At 44.0% G+C, this 20,489-nt stretch overlaps 1 protein-coding gene across 1 annotated transcript in view; it reads left to right on the forward strand.

Annotated features, from left to right (window-relative positions):
- Positions 1-20,489, forward strand: part of PGAP1 (post-GPI attachment to proteins inositol deacylase 1) — a 466,817-nt gene that overhangs the window by 193,069 nt on the left and 253,259 nt on the right. The window contains exon 10 of the mRNA XM_083153565.1: positions 14,735-14,818. Within this exon, the coding sequence (XP_083009691.1) occupies positions 14,735-14,818 (84 nt within the window). The remainder of the gene's footprint in view (positions 1-14,734; positions 14,819-20,489) is intronic.

Raw genomic sequence — 20,489 nt, forward strand, 5'->3', positions numbered from 1 at the left:
TTTGGTTTTATTGCGCACCGTTTGGTTATAATCTTTGTATTCTCGCATTTGTTTTAAGCTATATCTGATAGTATGACAGCCCATCGGTTAGCTATGAAAGTGGCCCTACAAGCTGGGACTAGCCCACAACCTGTGGCTCACCACTTTGTTGCTGGCCACAGCTTGGCGAGTATCAATTATCGGATAATTGATCATGTTGTGGCATCAGTGTGAGGTGGTGATAGGGAGTTGCGACTGTTACAATGCAATGCCAGGTGAATCCTGCGCCTCGATACTATAGCAGGGATTAAATGAAACTACAATACTTGAAATGCTACAGTACTTAACTGATTAATTGTAAAACTGTTGCTGCTTTAGTGTTTGACTAATCATTCTGACCTAGTATCTTTGTGCTGAATTATTGTTAAAAATGTTAGCTTTGATACGAAAATACTAAGGATCTATGTAAATTGTATAATGTATATGTGTATTTTAGTATATGTGTATATAGTGTATGTGTACTTTAGTTTATCTGTTATATCAGGGGTTCCCAATCTTTTTCTAATCACAGCACCCTAGAGTATCAGAATTTTTCCAATGCACCCCATGGCCCAAAAAATATATATCAAATTAAGTAGATTGTGTTTATATGTGCTTCTTAGGTTCAGTTATGTGGTAAAGGGCAGGATTTGGTTCTGATTGTACACATTTTATGATTGGCAGCCACCAGCACTGGTTTTGTCCAGAAATAATTGAACATAAATAATTTGAATTGGTCCTGGACGATCAACTCGAGTCACCCCTGCAAGTTTCCCGAGGCACCCCAGGGAGCCTAGGTGCACAGTTTGGGAACCACTGTGTTATATTATTTATATATATGACACTTGGTCACCATAGTTACATGTTAACTAATCTACACGCCGTGCTGTACAGCGGTGCCATGTGATAAGTGTCACTGAACTGGGTGTGTCTGCCACGCCGGGAGTGGCAGACACAGGTTGCAAGGTTTGTCACTTTTACTGTATATTATTAGCCTGAGGAAAATACTTAAATTGTATTGAAGCATTACTGTGGGGTAAAAGATTTCTATTTATTCCGTCTGCAGTTCCTGTGGAATATATATAAATATATACAGATGGAGCCGGCGTTGTCTTTGCAGGGGATGGCGGCAGAATCGCCAGTTGCCATCCCCCGCCAGCCGCCATCTGCTCTGCGAAAGGGGATGCGCGCGCACGAGATGCGCGCGCGTCCCCTTCTGACCCCGCTCCCCTCCCACCACCTCCCCTAACCCTGTCCGTCTCCCTGAAGTGGAGACGAACAGGGTTCCCGTCGCCCCGCCGCCCGGATACTGAGACGCGCATGCGCGTGAGACGCAAGCGCGTTTCAGTCAGATGGAGTGCCGGGCTGCTGGCGGATCACCAGCGGAGACAGTCTGGCGATTCGCCAGCAAGAGGGAGCCCGGCTCCATCTGTAAATGTGTGTGTGTGTGTATGTATGTATGTATGTATGTGTGTGTGTGGTATATATATATATATATTCTCCTTGTAGACGGCGGCACTCAGGGACTATATAACGCTGATTACTCTGTGAATATTTTATTCAACGTTTCGGGGATCTTGCCCCCTTCGTCAGGATAAGAACAGTGGTCACACTACAAACATTACACTTACCCCTGCGCCTCCTCCCCATCCTCCGTGGCTGGCAGCCCACCCAGCGTGCTTCAGCCCCGACTTCCATGCATGCTGGCCGGGTTGCCAGCCACGGAGGAGGAGGCACAGGCGCAAGTGTATTTAATGTTTGTAGTGTGACCACTGTTCTCATCCTGATGACGGGCGCAAGATCCCCGAAACGTTGAATAAAATGTTCACAGAGTAATCAGCGTTATATAGTCCCTGAGTGGCGCTCTCCAAAAAGTGCATATACACGGGTTGTTCAGGTGGCTTGCCTTCCAAGGCAGCTTTGATGGCACTTCTATGTTGCGCCATCCTGGTTTTAAAGCTGCAGATCGTTTTACCGACGTAATATTTACTACACGGGCAGATTATGCAATATTATTATTATTATAATTTTATTTATAAGGCGCCACAAGTGTTTCGCAGCGCCGTACAAAGGAACAATACAGGGAGACAAAACTTGGCATAACATTGAATAAATAACAAAAATACAGTACAAATAAAGAGCACCACAATTCAATACACATTACAGCTTAAATGTAAGTAGTGAGGACCCAATCAACATACAACTAGAGGCTTGAGGCCAATGATGGAGATGAGTATGAAGATGGTCACTGAGTGTTGGAGTAAAGGAGAGCTGTGAGTGAAATGTTAAGAGAAGTGGGCTTTGACAACAGGAGGGAAGAGGGCCCTACTCGGAGGAGCTTACAATCTAGTAGGAAGGGGAGACAGACAGATTACAAGAGGTGCAAGCGAAGGGGTGGTGGTTAGATAGCAGGATGTAAACAGGCAAGGGGTCGGAGAACTAGCTGGTTTATGCAGTGGAAGGGTACGCTTTGATGAATAGGTGAGTTTTCAGTGCCCGTTTGAAGCTTTGCAAGGTCGGGGAGAGTCTAATGGAGCGAGGGAGTGCGTTTCACTGAAGGGGTGCAGCACGGGCAAAGTCCTGTACTCTAGCATGGGAAGCAGTGATCAGGGTGGAGGAGAGACGACAGTCGTCAGCTGACCGTAGAGGGCGGGAGGGTGTATGAATGGAGATGAGGTTAGAGATATATGGAGCAATGGAATTAGAGATGGCCCTGTATGTGAGTGTGAGGTGTTTGAAGAGGATTCTGTAGGGGAATGGAAGCCAGTGCAGATTTTGTTGAAGGGGAGTAGCAGAGTTAGAGCGGCGGGAGAGGAAGATAAGCCTGGCTGCAGCATTGAGGACAGATTGGAGAGGAGCTAGTTGGGATTGAGCGAGGCCAGTGAGAAGAGCATTACAGTAGTCAAGCCGTGAGATGACTAATGAGTGGATGATCAGCTTAGTTGCACTCTGTGAGAGAAAGGGCCTGATGCGAGCAATGTTGCGTAACTGGAACCGGCAAGAATGGGCCAACAACATAGTTACTATGGCAACCCAGTCTGTGTGTGATGGAAATTTTGTAACCATCGTGAGGGTGTTTTATGTAATCTGCTACAATCAGGTACATGCATGTAGTACAACCTGTACATTTGAAATTGCCCAAGTTTTTTTCTTAAGAAGTGTGTTTCCTCTTTTTTGATCAAAGTCTGAAATGTCCGTTTTCACAATGTGATCCCTTATATTTTTTCCTCGTGTGAAGCACTATTGCCACTTGATGTTTCTGTGTCAAATTGTTTTTTATTGGGGCGTCTATTGTATCTTCTGTTAGATCTCCCTCTTCCAGTTTGAAAACTGGTCCAGTTGTACACCCGGTTGTCTTCATAATCTTTATTGACTACAGCAAATTTTTTTATTTTTGAATGCTATTAGATCATTTTTATATTTTTCAATTTCTTTATTAAGTTTGTCCATCCAGTCACAAGTTTTGTCCGCAATTAGTATTAGAAAACGTTAACATACAGCGACTGAGTGGTCTCAGTTTATTGTTGTGAGTGAGTGCCGCCGTTCCACAAAAGTTATATTTGAACTTCCTGTTCTTAGATGGCACCGCAACGCTGTTTACTAAGAAAGCAGGAGTGCAGAGACCAGAATATTGGTAACTATTGACTGTAGCAACACATGTTACGGTTTATTTCTAAGGCACCCGCCTAATATTGAAGAAAGGATATACTTTTAAAGGGATCTTTGGGACTTTCACATTTACCTATCGTTATCCATGGAGCCTGTATCGGAGGAAGTAGTGGCGGGATACCGCAACACTCAATTGCCACTTGGAGAAATACTCGCACTATCAGATGTGGACGCCAACCGCATATTGATTAAGGTTAAACTCTTCAGCACTGAGCCACAGGAAACAAGTGAAATGCAGTACCTACAACTCCTCAGATTGAAGAATAAGAAAACAGATTTTTACTTACATGGAGTATGCTTATCAGACTACTTCAGAGACCGCAAAATTCCGAGAGGATTCCGGATTCGTAAAACACCGACCATAGGATGCAATAACCCTGATTTTTGTAGAAAATAGGCCGCAGTCTTGAATAAAGCATTGTTCGACCTGATCCTCTTAGTTATAGAGGAAGCTACAAGGGAAATGCACATAAAAGAAAAATAGCGTATTTTGAAACCATCACTCTGCCCATACTAATTGCGGACAAAACTTGTGACTGGATGGACAAACTTAATAAAGAAGTTGAAAAATATAAAAATGATCTAATAGCATTCAAAAAGAAAAAAATTGCTGCAGTCAATAAAGATTATTAAGACAACCGGGTGTACAACTGGACCAGTTTTCAAACTGGAAGAGGGAAATCTAACAGAAGATACAATAGACGCCCCAATAAAAACCAATTTGACACAGAAACATCAAGCGGCAATAGTGAATCTGATGGAACATCCAGAGAACAAGCTGAATCATCTCGTACTCACCCTTTAGGTGTATGCACCAGAGGACAAAGAGGAGGCATAGCACCACCAGAACAAGGAGAGGGAAGCAATGCGAGAGAAACCAAAGGAAGGAAGGCAAAAAAAGCCAAATAGTATATAAACTCTCAAGCAGACAACTCTCCCCCACTGAATTAGTGGTACTGAATAAAGGACTTAATTTTGTGCCCACTAATAAACCCAATGAATTGAGTAACAAAGTAGACCTGACCCAATTAAACCGACAATTATGATTAAAAGAATACTTTGACAAAAAAGATCCAATGGACCGAAGAGAAAATACTTGCCCCATAAGAACTAAGTCAACGTTTGACCCAATGTCTTTAAATCCAGCTATAAAATCATTTACAAGAACAATAAATGCAGAAATCTAAAAAAAAAAAAAACAAATACAGAGGAGAATACAATTTAACAAAAGAAGAGAACAAAGCTCTGAAAGACTTGTCCTCCTATAGAGACATAATTATCCGCCCGGCGGACAAAGGAGGAGCACTGGTAGTGCAGAATTTGGAACAGTACAAACAGATCTACCGGCAGCTTAATGACACCCAAGTATATCACAGATTGGAGGAAGATCCTACCCAGGGATACCAGAGGGAATTGGAGGGAATACTAAATAAAGCAGTATTGGAAGGCATCATTGCAGAGGACACCAAGAAAGTCTTAATGATAACGAACAGCAAAATTCCAGTGTTTTACACAGTCCCCAAGTTACATAAAAATCCAAGTAACCCTCCGGGACGCCCTATAGTGTCCGCAAGGGATTCCCTTTATTACAATGTAGCCAGGTACTTAGATTATTACTTGCAACCAGTAATTCAAAAACAACCAACCTACTTAAAGGATACAAACACCTTCTTAAACAAGATCAAGGGTCTTCATAACCTGGAAGATGGAGATTGGTTGTGTACAGCAGATGTCATTAGCTTGTACACAAGCATTCCCCACAGGAGAGGGATACAAGCAGTCAGAGACCTCATAACGAATAACACGGACTATGAGGGACCGCAAATTGATTTTTTTTCTTGGAACTCTTACGTTTGGTACTTGAAAGAAACTTCTTTCTGTTTAATAAGGAGCTGTTCTTACAATCGCAGGGATAGCAATGGGGGCTTGTGTCATCCATTGTATGCTAATGCATTTATGTTCAAAGTAATACAAAATCTCTTTTTCAGTAATACGCAGTATTCATCAAAAATTAAAATGTACACTAGATTTATTGACGATGTCTTTCTAGTGTGGTCGGGCACTAAGGACGAATTTGAACAATTCATGGGTGAAGCTAATACTGAGGATCAACACATCAAATTCACTTTTAACATACAAGCTGAAGAATTAAACTTTCTGGATGTGAAATTACTGGTCAAAAATAATCAAATAGGGGGCGTGGCTTGGCTAGCCAACAGGGAGGACGTGAATAAGACCAGCTCCTGCCCTTACCAGCCTAAAATCTCGACGAGAGAAAAGAGAAAGTACCAGCCTAAAATCCCCTCAATCCCCTGGATTATCCCTCTCCTACCCACCCATCCCATCCTACCTGCCCCTCTCAGTGCTCCGACAGCCGGGGACCTCAGCTGCGGAGCCGGGGAGTGCTTGTAAGCACTCTTGCAGGTTGCGGCCTGGTCGGACGGCCGGAGCCGTGGCCTCGATTTCGGCCGAAGAGAAACGCCGCGGACCGTTAGCAGACAGCCTGTGGAGCCGGCCGCGCTGTCGAGGGACCGGAGACCCGTCCCCACACCCGCCTGCTACTGCCGCACGTCAGGGACACGGTGAGCGCTCCTGCCGCTGGTCACGCGGTGAGACGCCGGACGCCGCCGGTGACTAGGAGACGGGAGCGAGCGGTGAGTTACACACCCGCCGCGTCATCCACTGGGCTCTGGCCGGAGGACAGGGGAGGCGGCGAACACCCGCGATAAGGTGCCGGGGTGTTCTCCCTCCCTCTCCAGACCCACTAAACTACTCCACTGGCCGCCATTTCCCCTGCCCACCACTGACCCTGAATATACCCCAAGGCCTTAAGCGGACACACCCCTCCAGTCTGGGGTGAAGCCTGGTGGAGCATAGCACGCTGTCAGCACCCACTGTACTCAGGCACCACCTCCACCTACCCACTAAACTCCCGTCCCACACAGTGCTCGGCCTGCTTTCCCTGCAGACCCGGTGGGCAAGATAACAGTGCCACATTTAGCTGCTAACCCCTGCGACCTTGCCCTCCAGGCGATCATCAGAGCCCTCCTGTATAGCTGTAGCTGATTGCTTCTGTTACTACAGCTTCAGGGTGGAATACATTGCGAAACAACCAGGAGCTACCTCTAATTAACCCCTGATGTGAGTCAGACACCTCCTAAAGCTGCCGCTCACTGATGCTACAAGTCTAGCGACAGCCATGCCAAAGTGAACCCGCTGGGTGCCCCCGCCGGCTCCACCACCCATATAGATCATAGTCCCTGCTACGAGTGCCGTTGTACCTTATTATGTCGCCTAAGAAAGCCAAAGAGGCAGCCCCAGCCAAGATTTCCCTCTCTTCTAAGAAAACTCCACAAATCCCCACGCTGCGTTCTAGCTCCCCGAAGCACCTGCCCCCCTCCTCAGGAGCGATGGCCGAGGCGCTACACCCAAGCAGCGGGGATAGATGCTGATTCGGATAAACCGGTGACGGTAAAATCCTTGTGCCAGGTCTTTGCGATATTTCAGGCGGAGATGTCCAGAGATTTGAAATCGGCAATACGGGAAGTCAAAACAGAGCTCGTGGCCATTGGTGACAGAACCGACCATCTAGAACGTAAAATGGAGGAGCTAGTCACATCTCATAATGACCTTATCGCCTCCTATGACCGTCAACAGGAAGAGATCGGCCAATTCAAAGCTAAACTAGCGGATTTGGAAGACAGGTCCAGACGGAACAATATCAAAATTAGAGGCATCCCTGATTCAGTAGCCAACTCGGAGCTAGAGGGCTACGCCAGCACTCTATTCCGCAAGCTTCTGCCCTCTGCCGACTCAAGAGATCTTCTAATTGACCGCATCCATCGCCTCCCAAGACCCAAAACAGTCCCAGCTGACCTACCCAGGGACACCCTACTACAGGTACACTTCTTTACAATCAAAGAAAAAATACTGAGAGCGGCCAGGGAATCAAGCAACACAGACAATCTGGGCGGCCTTCAGATTTTCCAGGATCTCTCCCCCGCGACCATCGCAAGTAGGAGAGCATTTGCACCTATCACAACGGCACTCCGTTCCCATGATATCCGGTACCGCTGGGGGTTCCCGGTCAAACTTATTGTCTACCATGAGGACACCACCTACACCATTTCTACTCTGGATGCAGGAGTTAAACTCCTGATGGACTTGGACATGTCGGTCTCGAGACCCCCAGACCCGAAACGCCCACGCACCTTTTAACAGGAATGGTCCGCTACTTGAGGACCTGACGAAGAGCCGGGCGACCTTGAAGTTCTGCTATGTGAACTCTGCTGTTACCACCCTTGCTTCCCCTTCCACCGCGATGGAGGACATGCGATAAGTATTGCCTATGTTGTTACTTACTCAAGCAAGGCCTTAAGCAGTTGCCTCACCTGATTATGACTTACTGTCTCAGTTTACCATAAAGTTTTAGTTAATTATGTTCCTATAGTATCTGATTGTGGTTTCTAAGCTTGTTGCTAGTTCCTATTTTTGGTTTACTATACATTGCATGTGTATTAGTGAGTGGCAGCTCTCTCACCTTTAGAGAGCTGAGCCACCCCCTAACTTTATACATACTACTGCAAGAAATCCCCTTTCTCTTTCCCTAGCAGTAGTCATGCAGGTCCTATATACCGGACCTTTTTGTTTTACCTCTCCCTTTGTCCCTCCCCCTTTTTATTATGCCCATGTCTCCCCCCTTTCTTACTCACTCCTTCCCCTTCTCCCCAGCCCTCCAGATGGGCAGCAGATGCCGATACTTTCTCACCAACACAGCATTCTCCCTTTGTCGAATATCAAGCTTCCTCTATCTCTCTATTACACCCTAGAATGCCTAACCTGTTTTCTCTAAATGTTAAAGGGCTAAATTCTCCAAATAAACGGAGATTAGCCCTGTCCTACTTTTATAAACAGAAGGCAGACGTGGTCGCCCTGCAGGAAACTCATTTCGCTGCCTCTAACCCCCCCATTCTTAAGGACTCGAACTTCCCTATAGGATATTTTGCAAATGGTCCATTTAAACGGAATGGAGTCGCTATCCTAATCAATAAACATACTTCCTTCACTCTCCACTCCCAAATCTCTGACAAAAATGGCAGGTACCTAATATTGACCGGCCTTCTAGACGACAGATTGACTACCATAGTATCCCTATATGCGCCTAACTCAAATCATATCCCCTTCCTACGTAAACTATTCCTCCTTATACGGAAATCCTCTAAGGGCTCACTGGTGATCCTTGGAGACTTCAACCTACCCCTAGACCCCAAAGTAGATAAATCCCAACAACCTACCGCCCACCGAACCCTTATGTCCGACCCATCCTTGGCTTTCCGAAACCTCCTCTCAGAATTTGACTTATATGATACCTGGCGTTCTACATATCCAACTGGTCGAGAGTATACTTTTTATTCCCCGGAGCATAATACATATTCCAGGATAGACTACATCCTATGCGATAAATGGATCCTACAACACACAAAAGATGTCACTATTCTCCCAATCACCTGGTCTGACCACGCCCCTGTTATGTGGAAATACAATTTGAACCCACCCAACCCCACCACAAGACCGTGGCGACTCTTCCCGCACCTCTTAAAAGACCCCATCGAAAAAGACACTATATTGAACTCCATTAACTCCTACATGGCCTCCAACTCTCCCCAAGATACATCCATTATCAACCAATGGTGTGCCTTTAAAGCAGTCACGAAAGGAGCAGCTATACAAGCCGGGGCCAACTTAAAACGTAGAGCCCTTAAAACCCAAAAGGACCTAGAGGCCAAATTGACTGACCTCGAATCCCAAAATAAACACTCACCCTCAAGATCTTTGAAAAAAGAGATTTCAACAGTGCGCAGCCAGCTCCAAAAACTCTTTCTAGCCCATACCCAATTAGCTTTAAATAGACTACGACACAAATTTTACCTGTCAGGTAACAGATCCGGTAGACTGCTTGCCAGGAAACTACGCGCCCAACAAGCTAGAAATAGAATCAAATGTATTATTAGCCCCAATAAAGAAAAAATTCTTTACCCTAAAGCCATAGCGGACCAATTTGCACAGTACTACTCCCAACTTTACAACCTATCCTCTGATCCGTCCACACCACAGCCCACCACAGAGTCCATCTCCTCCTTCCTAGACAAACTACAGATCCCATCCCTCACGCCAGACCAATTAGCCTCCCTGAACGCCCCATGGTCGCAAACAGAAATACAGCTGGCCATCAAATCACTTCCCAGGAACAAAGCTCCCGGACCAGACGGGTTTATTACTGACTTTTATGTTACTTTCAGCGACCTATTATCCCCACATCTAACAAACCTTTTCAATGAACTCTCTTCAACAGGCTCTTCCCCCCCAGAATTACTAGAAGCCCGCATAGTGACCATTCCTAAACCAGGCAAGGATCCTGCCCTTTGCCAAAACTATCGCCCAATTGCGCTGCTAAATTGTGACATTAAACTTTTCGCCAAATTGATGGCACTCCGCATCAACCAATTTCTGCCGTTGCTGGTGCACCCGGACCAGACGGGTTTCGTGCCTGGTAGACAGGCGTCTGACAATACCAGGAGAGTGTTTAACTTAATTGACTCCCTGACGGGAGAGCAAGATCTCCTCCTATTGTCCCTTGACGCCGAAAAAGCGTTCGATAGGCTCAATTGGCATTACATGCAGGAAGTTCTTACCCGATTCAGCTTCAGAGACCGTATCCTCACATCGATTCTAACGCTCTACAGCTCTCCCACGGCCAGGGTGTTCAGCAACGGCTTCCCATCAGACCCTTTCAAGATTTCTAACGGCACTAGACAGGGATGCCCATTATCCCCCCTAATCTTTGTCCTCTCTATTGAACCATTAGCTATCACCATTCGTAATGACACCAATTTTCCCGGCCTCCAAATGGGCTCAATCAATCATAAACTCAGTCTCTTTGCTGATGATGTGCTGCTTTTTGTTACAAATCCCACTAGATCCCTGCCCTGCTCACACACCATACTTACATCCTACAGCGCAGCTTCCTTCTATAAACTTAATACCACTAAAACAGACGCCCTCCCGAACAACCTCATCGGATCCTTAGCCCACCTACAAACACTTTACAAATATAACTGGCAGACAGACTCCATAAAGTATCTGGGCATCCACATCCCCCCAAACACAGCGAAGGTATTTGACGCTAATCTCTCCCCACTCCTCAGCACCCTGTCCACCCTTTCCAAATCCTGGTCAGGATATGATATCTCCTGGCTGGGTCGTATGGCTGCTTTTAAAATGTCCCTTCTACCCAAACTGATGTACCTATTCTGCACCATCCCCTACACTTTCCCTAAGAAATCCCTACGACTAGCCACTTCCATTATGACTAAGTATGTCTGGGCATCTAAACCTCCAACCATGGCCCGCACCAAAATGTCACTACCCAGGGCCTTTGGCGGACTGAACTTACCTGACCTATCCCACTACCAGTCGGCATGCCTTTTGGCCCCGATTAAACAGTACGCCGAGCCTACTTCCCCCACTGCATGGGTAACTACTGAGCAACTCCGATCCCCCTCCATCCCATTATCTGAACTGATTAGAATCCCGAAACATGTCAGACCCCCACAACCAAACTTATTACCAACCACCAAAGCGACTCTGCAAACATGGGACTACCTATTATCTACCCTACCCTCCTCGATTACCTCCATCTCTAGTATATCCATAAACACAGTAGCGAAACTAATCCCCAACCTTAATCTTAGTACATGGAGAACCCAAGGTATAAACACTTTAGGAGACGTGCTTACTGCCCACCACATGCTCCCCTTTGACACTCTACGACAGCAATTCTCGCTCCCACCATCTGCATATCTCCAATACCTGCAAGTCAGACACTGGTGGAAAACCCATTTTGCTACATACTCCCCCCCCCCCGGATGCTACGTCCCAGATAGTACTCTCTAGACCCTTCTTGACTTCTTCCAAAGGCGATATTTCCTTTTGGTATAACATACTGATCACCCCTACTCTTTTTTCCAAAATGCCTTCTCATGTGAAATGGGAAACAGACCTAGGCAGGACATTCACTCCAGCACAATGGCGCCAGATCTTCCTATCCTCATACACTATGTCCAGGTGCCTGAATCACACAGAAATGCACATCAAGCTCACCAATAGACTTTGCATGACCCCAGATCGTCTACACACGTTCTGGCCTTCCTGCTCCAACCAATGCTGGAGGCTGTGTGGTAACATAGGTAATATCTACCACATCTTTTGGTCCTGCCCCAAAGTTTTGAATTACTGGTCTGAAGTTTTCAATCTGATTGCAACTGCCCTATTACGCCTGACCCATCCACGGCTCTGTTTCATATATACCCCCATGAGGTTCCATCAGAGAAAAGATACGTCTTAGGCCATATACTCATTGCCGCCCGAGCGAACCTGGCCCAACACTGGAAGCAAACTGCCCCCCCACCCTTTCTGCAAGTTATTCTCAAAACAAACTATCATTTCCTCATGGAAACTAATCATATGCCATTTTCAGCTGTACCTTCTTCCCCTCACATCCGCTGGCTCCCCTGGCACGTATATGTGACAGAGGGAGAAGGGTCTAAGTATTTCCCATCCACTTCCCACAGTGCCATACCTCAATTCGGCCTGAACGAACCCCCAGAAGACCAACAATGAGGATCCCCCCATATATGTTTGTATATATACATGTGTCCGAGGTTGTTTAGATACATAGAAATTTAACCTATTACAACTACTGATATTTGAATAGTGACCTGCGTTATGCCATATAATCACTGTATTTAATATATGTACCACCATCCATCGCTCTGCGTAGCGATTTGTTTTCTGTTACATATTATTATATCTCTTGTTTATATTGGACAGCTGCCCCCCCCCCCCCCCCCATTGTCCCCTCTTTCTTTCTGTACCCCATTTGAAAAAAACTGTTCTAATAAAAATGTATTGATGGGAAAAAAAAAAATAATCAAATAACTACAATTTATTCCAAACCTACAGATACTAATAATTTATTACTAGCCTCCAGTCATCACCCTGAAACCCTATTAAAGGGATTACCGTACTCACAATTTCTTAGGGTACAAAGAATTTGCAGTGACTCACAGCAAAAATTAGTGGAGATGGAAAAGATGAGAACAGAATTCCTCCAAAGAGGCTATAGTAACAAACTTGTCCAAGAGGCAATGAACAAAGTACTCAATCAAGGTGTGTCTACACCAGACACAAATATGAAGCAACAAGAAAACCGAATTGTTTGGGTAAACAATTATAAAACTGAAACTGGAAAGATAAGCAAATTGGCTAAGCATATATGGCCAATTGTCCAGAATTTCCAAAATAGGAAATTATTACCTTGCTTCACACGAGGAAAAAATATAAGGGATCACATTGTGAAAACAGACATTTCAGACTTTGATAAAAAAAGAGGAAACACACTTCTTAAGAAAAAAACTTGGGCAATTTAAAATGTACAGGTTGTACTACATGCATGTACCTGATTGTAGCAGATTACATAAAACACCCTCACGATGGTTACAAAATTTCCATCACACACAGACTGGGTTGCCATCGTAACTATGTTGTTTATTGCATAATCTGCCCGTGTAGTAAATATTACGTAGGTAAAACGATCTGCAGCTTTAAAACCAGGATGGCGCAACATAGAAGTGCCATCAAAGCTGCCATGGAAGGCAAGCCAGCTGAACAACCCGTGGCAAAACATTTCCAACTATGTAAACATAATTTGTCAAGTTTGAAATATATCATGATCGACCATATTCCAGTGGATCGCAGAGGGGGAGACGGGAATCTCAAATTATTACAACGTGAATCATATTGGATATTAAGATTGAACACTGTAGCACCAGCAGGACTTAATGAACAATTACAGCTTAATTGTTTTTTATGATACGTCTTGCCTGAATATACGTTGTTGTGAATAATGCATTGTGCAGTCTCACATACCCTGAAACGTGCAGTCTACCTGTGTGCATCCAAACATTTCCCATTATTGCTATAGCGACTTGTCTCCAACAGCGCTAATTGTTTACAGGTTACTATGGTAACGTCCTAAGCCGTATTTGATACCCCTCCTTGAACCCTGTAACGGAAGGAGGAGGGAGGAGATATGGTGCACACAGGGTGAACACGAGAAGGGGTTGAGGCACTTGTATATATTTGGTGAGTAACTCATTGTCTGTTTTATGTCTGATGAAGGTTGAATAAATCGAAAACGTTAACATACAGCGACTGAGTGGTCTCAGTTTATTGTTGTGAGTGAGTGCCGTTCCACAAAAGTGTTATATATATATATATATATATATATATATATATATATAGCAAGGTAGGTGGTCGGCACTCCAACAATGTTCAAATATGCAACAGTTGCGGTGCCTTCCAATATTTCCAGAATAGATACAATATAGCACACGGTGGCACTCTCTTGCTCTCAAATAAACTGACTCCAAGGAGCTCAGAACTTAACCATGACGTTTCGGTTTTATTAACCGTCTTCAGATCTGAAGACGGTTAATAAAACCGAAACGTCATGGTTAAGTTCTGAGCTCCTTGGAGACAGTTTATTTGTGAGCAAGCGTCATGTGTTATGTTGTGTATATAGATATGTGTGTTTGTGTGTATGTATATATGTGTGTGTAAATGTGTGTGTGTGTGAGTATGTGTATATATATATATATATATATATATATATATTCTAGGAGGAGAAAGAGTAGTGCTCCATAGTGCTTATATCATTTATTTGTGCAGAGTATAAAAAGTATCCAACAGGTATACACAAGAGTGTATATATGGCTTACGCCATATATGGCTTTCCCCAGTTTAGGTCTGCCAAAATTCAGGCATTTATTGAAAATGTATTCAAATGGAAAGCTTAAAACCTTTTAGATTTTGTCTTATTTTGTTTTTGTATAAGCATTTCCTTATTAAAAACGGTAGGACTTATAGTACTGTACTGTTTATTCTGTGCTAGATTTTGATAATTATACCTGTTTTCATCCACTTACAGGCTTGCAACGAAACATTTTTTGCATTTTCTCTTCAAGATAAAAGAAAAACATATAGTCATTTTCACTGTCGAAACACATTCTTGGTAAGATATACATTTGTTTATTCAATCATGTGCACAGGTATGATTGTATGATGTACTATAATATACCATACAACTATTTACTTTTTTTTTTTTTTATGCAATCAATTTTATTGAAGAGGATTACAATACAACTGTGACGCATACATGTCTTATACCAATTAAGTCATCAAAGATATAAGCAATCACAAAAAAGGGGTATGCAATTGTCATGACTCTAGTCATAGTATGTAAATATTATAGACATGTTAGCAACATGACGTGACTTCTCTTCTTTTTCAGAGAAGAAAAAATAAAAATAAAAGATATACACATTATAAACAAGACATAGTGTTATAATGTTATATGGAAAAGACAAATACAAGAAAAGAGAAAAAAGGAGAAGAGAAAAAGAGAGGGTAGTGAAGGAGGGGACAGGGGAGAGATGGTGCAGTGTCGAATCCTCTTAAGTTTAAGGTACTATCCTGATGTGTTGTAATGGGAATAATCTGGCGATTCTTTATATTCAAGCCATTCCAACCATGTAGCAGTGAAGGTCTGTGAAGATTCCTTCAGAAAGGACGTCAAGTCTTCCATAGACATATAAAGATCTATCCTATTGAACCAATGTGTAATAGGAGGGGCTGAACTAGTCCTCCAATGACAGGGTATGACTGCCCTAGCTGCGTTCATTAAGTGTTTAATTAAAGATTTTTTAAACCGGGAAATGGGGATGTCCATAAGATTTAGTAGCCAAAACTCCGGCTCAAAGGGAAGAGAGGAGTTCGTAATTTTCTCTGAGATAGTATGGATCTGACGCCAGTATATTTGGATAATTGGGCAGGACCACCATATGTGTAGGGGGGAACCTGTATGTAGATTACATCTCCAACAAAGATCAGGTAACATCTCATTCATTTTATGCAATATAGTCGGGCATTTATACCATCTAGATAATATCTTATATTGGGTTTCTAATGTCTGTATTGATGAGGAGGTTGCAAAGGTATATTTGAATATTTTACTCCATTGGTCCTCCGATAGTTCCTGACTCAGTTCCCCATGCCAGGCCCTCGTGAATGCAGGCATTTGGTCTGGGAGACTTCTCAGACATGTTTGATAGAAATTAGAAATCAAATGCCTTGGAGGTTCCAAGGCGAGTACTAACGACTCAAAAGGGGTTGGTTCCCAATTGAGTTTCCGTTTAGGAAGAGTAGATATATAATGTCTAATTTGGAGGAAGAGCCAGAAGAAGCTTACCGGGAGACCAATGTCTTTATGCAAGTCTTCAAAAGAGCGTAAACCCCGTCTATCTACTAGAAGACCTAAGTAAGATATGTCAACAGAGAAACGACTATGGAAGTCTCTCAAATTAAATCCAGGGGGGAATTCAGGATTATTAATAAGAGGAGTTAGAAGCGTCACCCCTGGATTAAAATATGAAAGACGCCTGAACCTCTTCCAAATGAGGAGCGTTGGGGTCAGAGTGGGATGTCGAATGGTTGGGGTCTTCTGAAGCCAAGGGATAACTCGAGGGGAAATACCTACAGAGTGACCCTCTATAGCCGGCCATTGTTTGTATTGAACCGGCCTGGACATTTCTACGATTCTGGTGAGATGAATTGAGTGATAATAACTAAGAAAATGAGGGAGTTGTAAACCACCTCTCTCTCGACTTTGGATAAGGATTTTCTGAGAAAGTCTGGGCCTACGGTTCATCCAAACAAATTTGCCTACTATACCTTGTAATTCCTTGAAAAAGGAAGAAGGAACGGTAATTGGGAGAGTCTGAAGTAAATATAAGATTTTTGGAAGTATATTCATTTTTACCGTATTGATTCTGCCTAACCATGACAGCTTAAGAACTGACCACTTTGCAATAGAGGCTTTAAAGCTGGCTAGTAGTGGCAGATAGTTGTGTTGAAAAAGATTAGAATTATCTTTAGATAGGAGGACCCCCAAGTATTTAATGTACGTTGGGTGCCACTGAAAGGGGAAGGCCCTCTCCAAACCTGCAACCACCTCTTCGGGCGCTGATATGTTTAAAGCTACAGATTTATTAAAGTTAATTTTAAAATTAGAGAGGAGTGCAAATTTCTCAAATTCAAACATCAACGATGGCAGGGAAGTAACGGGACTTGAAATCGAGGCCAACAGGTCATCAGCGTATAGGGCTAGTTTGTGTTCAGTTTTACCCACTTGAATCCCCCTTATATTATCATTTAGCCTTATCGCCCGCGCCAAGGCCTCCATGCACAGTACAAAAATTAAAGGAGACAAGGGACAACCCTGACGTGTACCATTGCGAATCTGAACAGGATTCGATAGGGCCCCATTAACCCGGATGCTTGCTGAGGGAGCGTTATATAGGGCAAGGATACGGTGAAGGCAGGCTGGTCCTAGTCCTATGAATTCGAGAAGAGTCTCCATAAATGTCCAATCGATCCTATCAAAAGCCTTCTCTGCATCAGTTGACAATAGGACCACGTGGGCGTTACCCATTTTCGCGAAATGGACCAGGTCCACCATCTTGGTCGTATTATCCTTCGCCTCCCTGCCCATGATGAAACCTACCTGATCCCCATGTACTAACTCAGGCCAAAGGGGACCCACACGCTGAGCGAGAAGTTTGGCAAACAACTTCAAGTCAATGTTTAAAAGTGAGATAGGCCTGTAACTTGAGCAGAGAGACGGGTCCTTTCCCTCTTTCGGGATAATAGCAATATGGGCCTCAAGACTTTGTGGGGAGAAGGCTTTCTCTTTGGTGATAGCATTGCACGCCTTTAGGAAAAGAGGCAGGAGGAGAGAGCGGAAAGATTTGTAGTAAATTACTGGGAAACCATCAGGACCTGGGCTTTTCCCAGAAGGGGTATTTGAGAGTGCTTGTTCTAATTCCTCTATAGAAAAAGGCCGTTCTAGCAGAAGTAAGTCCTCATCAGAGAGTTTGGGGAACCGTACTGCTGCCAGATATTTATTTATCTTCTCTTTAAGTAGAAGTTTATCTGGGGGTGAAGGCCCAGGCCTTAAATTATATAGTTGAGCATAGTACTCTTCAAAGGCACGAGCTATCTGGGCAAAAGTATGCACCCGTTTCCCATCAGAGTTCAATACGTTCTGCACATATGTTTGCGCCCTTTGCGCTCTCAGCGCCCTCGCCAGCATGGTACTGGGTTTATTACCCCAAAGGTAATATTTATGCCTACATTTACGTAGTTCAGATTTGGTTTTGTCATGCAATAGCTGCTTAAGAAGCGCCCTAGTCTCTGTCAACTCCTTCAAGGTGTCTGGGGAAAGAGAAGTTTTATGTGATGTTTCCAATGCTTTTATCTGTTCAAGTAGTTCCAATCTCTTCGCTTCCCTCTCCTTTTTCATCATGGACCCTAATTGAATGCATTTTCCCCTAAGTACACATTTATGTGCTTCCCATACCATAATAGGGGAGGTTAGATCATTATCATTAATAGCGATGTAATCAGAGATTGCTGTGGTCAGCTCCTTTTTAAATCTCAGGTCAGAGAGCAAGAGTTCATTAAATCGCCAGGACCAGGGGCGTGGCGAAGGCAAAGGTGTGCGAAGTGTGGTGTAAACAGGGGCATGATCAGACCAAGTGATCTGTCCAATTTCACTATGTGAGAAGTGTTGCAAGAACCGATGGTCTACCAAAAAATAATCTAAACGGGAGTATACAGAGTGAGAGGATGAGTAAAAAGTGTAGTCTTTAACTGAAGGGTTAAGAATTCTCCAAACATCTATTAGTTGGTGGTCATGAAGTAGTTGCTTAATCTTACGATGGTCCCGTAAACGAGGGGAGCTAGGGACTGGATTACAATCTAATAAGGGATCTAAGGACCAATTAAAATCCCCCCCAATCACAAGGCAACCTTCCCGAAATGGCTCTAGAAGACGTAGAATTCTATTAAAAAATTGTCTCTGTCTTGTATTTGGAAAGTACACATTTACAAAAGTATATTTTTGTGAAAACAATGTACATTTTAATATTTGACAACGTCCCTCTACCAATGTGTGGTGTACCATGTCTTGAGGTTGCAATCTACGGGATATCAATAGAGAAACCCCTAGGGTCTTTCCCAACGAGTTACAGCTAGAATATACCAGGGGATAATAATGACTACGCAATCCAGGTGAGGCTCCCAGTTTAAAATGCGTTTCTTGTATGAAAGCAATATCAATCTTTTTTGACCTAAGGTCTCTTACTAAGGAAGATCTTTTTTCTGGCACATTAAGCCCTTTCACATTAAGGGAACAAAGGTTCAGTGTTGTTGTGTCAGAAAACATCATGGAGGTAGTATGCAAAACATGCAGTTATGAGACCATTTTACCTTATGTACCAGGACCATTTGCGTACAGATCCATTCAACTGCTAACATCGGTAGGGACGGAAGGCGGAAGAGAAGAGGAAGGGAAGGGAAAGAAGAGAGTGAAGAATGAAGAAAAGAAAAGAAGTAGAGAAAAAAGAAATATAGAGTATTCAAATAAAAACAACAATTTCCAAGCTTCAACACAGAAAATGTAATACCACAGTTGGAGCGAGCAGGGCCCGAAGGGCGCCGCCCTCTCCAAGAAAACATATTGTGGTTCACCCTAACTGGGCAAGGCGGCCGAGGCCACCACCGGGCAACTATTAATATCTAAGCTAACAAATAGCTAGTACATTACAAAACAATAAGAACTGTAAAACTTGTCAACAGGTAGCATTGCAATTAGCAAATGTGCAGAAACTATCCATCACTAAAGGAATAAGTACATTTTTAAGGACGAGGAAGACAAAGGGTTCACCAGAACCGGACAACCCAGCTCTCCAACGCACAGCACTCAATCCCTACAGTATATGGAATGGGTAGGGGGCGGGAAGTAAAAAATGTTGGCCACAGTGCAAATCCATTCTCCCAAAGGATCACAGGTCAGGGGACCATCACCAAGTAGGAGATATGTGGCACCACGGGCAGACGGGGTGATAAAACGGCAATGAAATGGGGAGGAGGGAATCCCACGTAATATTAAACAGATTTGGAGTCACTGACTATTGCAGACCAAGCGAGGACGAGAGAGCGTTCTTCCTCAAAAAAAAGACAAAAAAAAACAGGACCTCCTCCCAAAAATTAGCAGTACGTAAGTCACTATATTTTTGAGTATCCGGGGGTATCCCAGAAGGGCCTCTGAAAGGGAAGAGGGTTTAACCTATGCCAAAAAGTTAGACAAAAAGAATAATAGAGCTTATCATCAGGACTAACTCACAAATGAGGTTACTAACAGACCCTTTCATTTGTCAAGGGAAAGGTCATCAGGAGAGAGATTATTTCAGGTCACGGCCTCTGGCTGCGTCGCCTCAGGTGTCGAGGCTGCACTAGACTTTCTTCCCACCACCTGCCACTGTGCATGACTGGTCGGCGGGCGAGGAGGTTCCAGACGCTGTGTCAGGTGTATCCAGTCCGCGAGGAGCGGCCTAGATAGGTCAAGGGCCTTGCAAAACGTATCCAAATCTTCCGGAGTCTGGAGAATCACCAGCTTACCTCCAAGGGATGCTTGGATACTTAGAGGGAAGCCCCAACGGAACCTGATGTTCTTTTGTTTGAGTAGATCAGTGAGGGGCTTTAGAAGACGTCTTTGCTGGAGGGTATGCCAGGAAAGATCTGGGAATATCTGGATCCTATCTCCATTGAACTCAATCGCTTCT

This window comes from Crinia signifera, chromosome 7, assembly GCF_055691185.1.
Source record: "Crinia signifera chromosome 7, ASM5569118v1, whole genome shotgun sequence".
NCBI classification, from domain to species: Eukaryota; Metazoa; Chordata; class Amphibia; order Anura; family Myobatrachidae; genus Crinia; species Crinia signifera.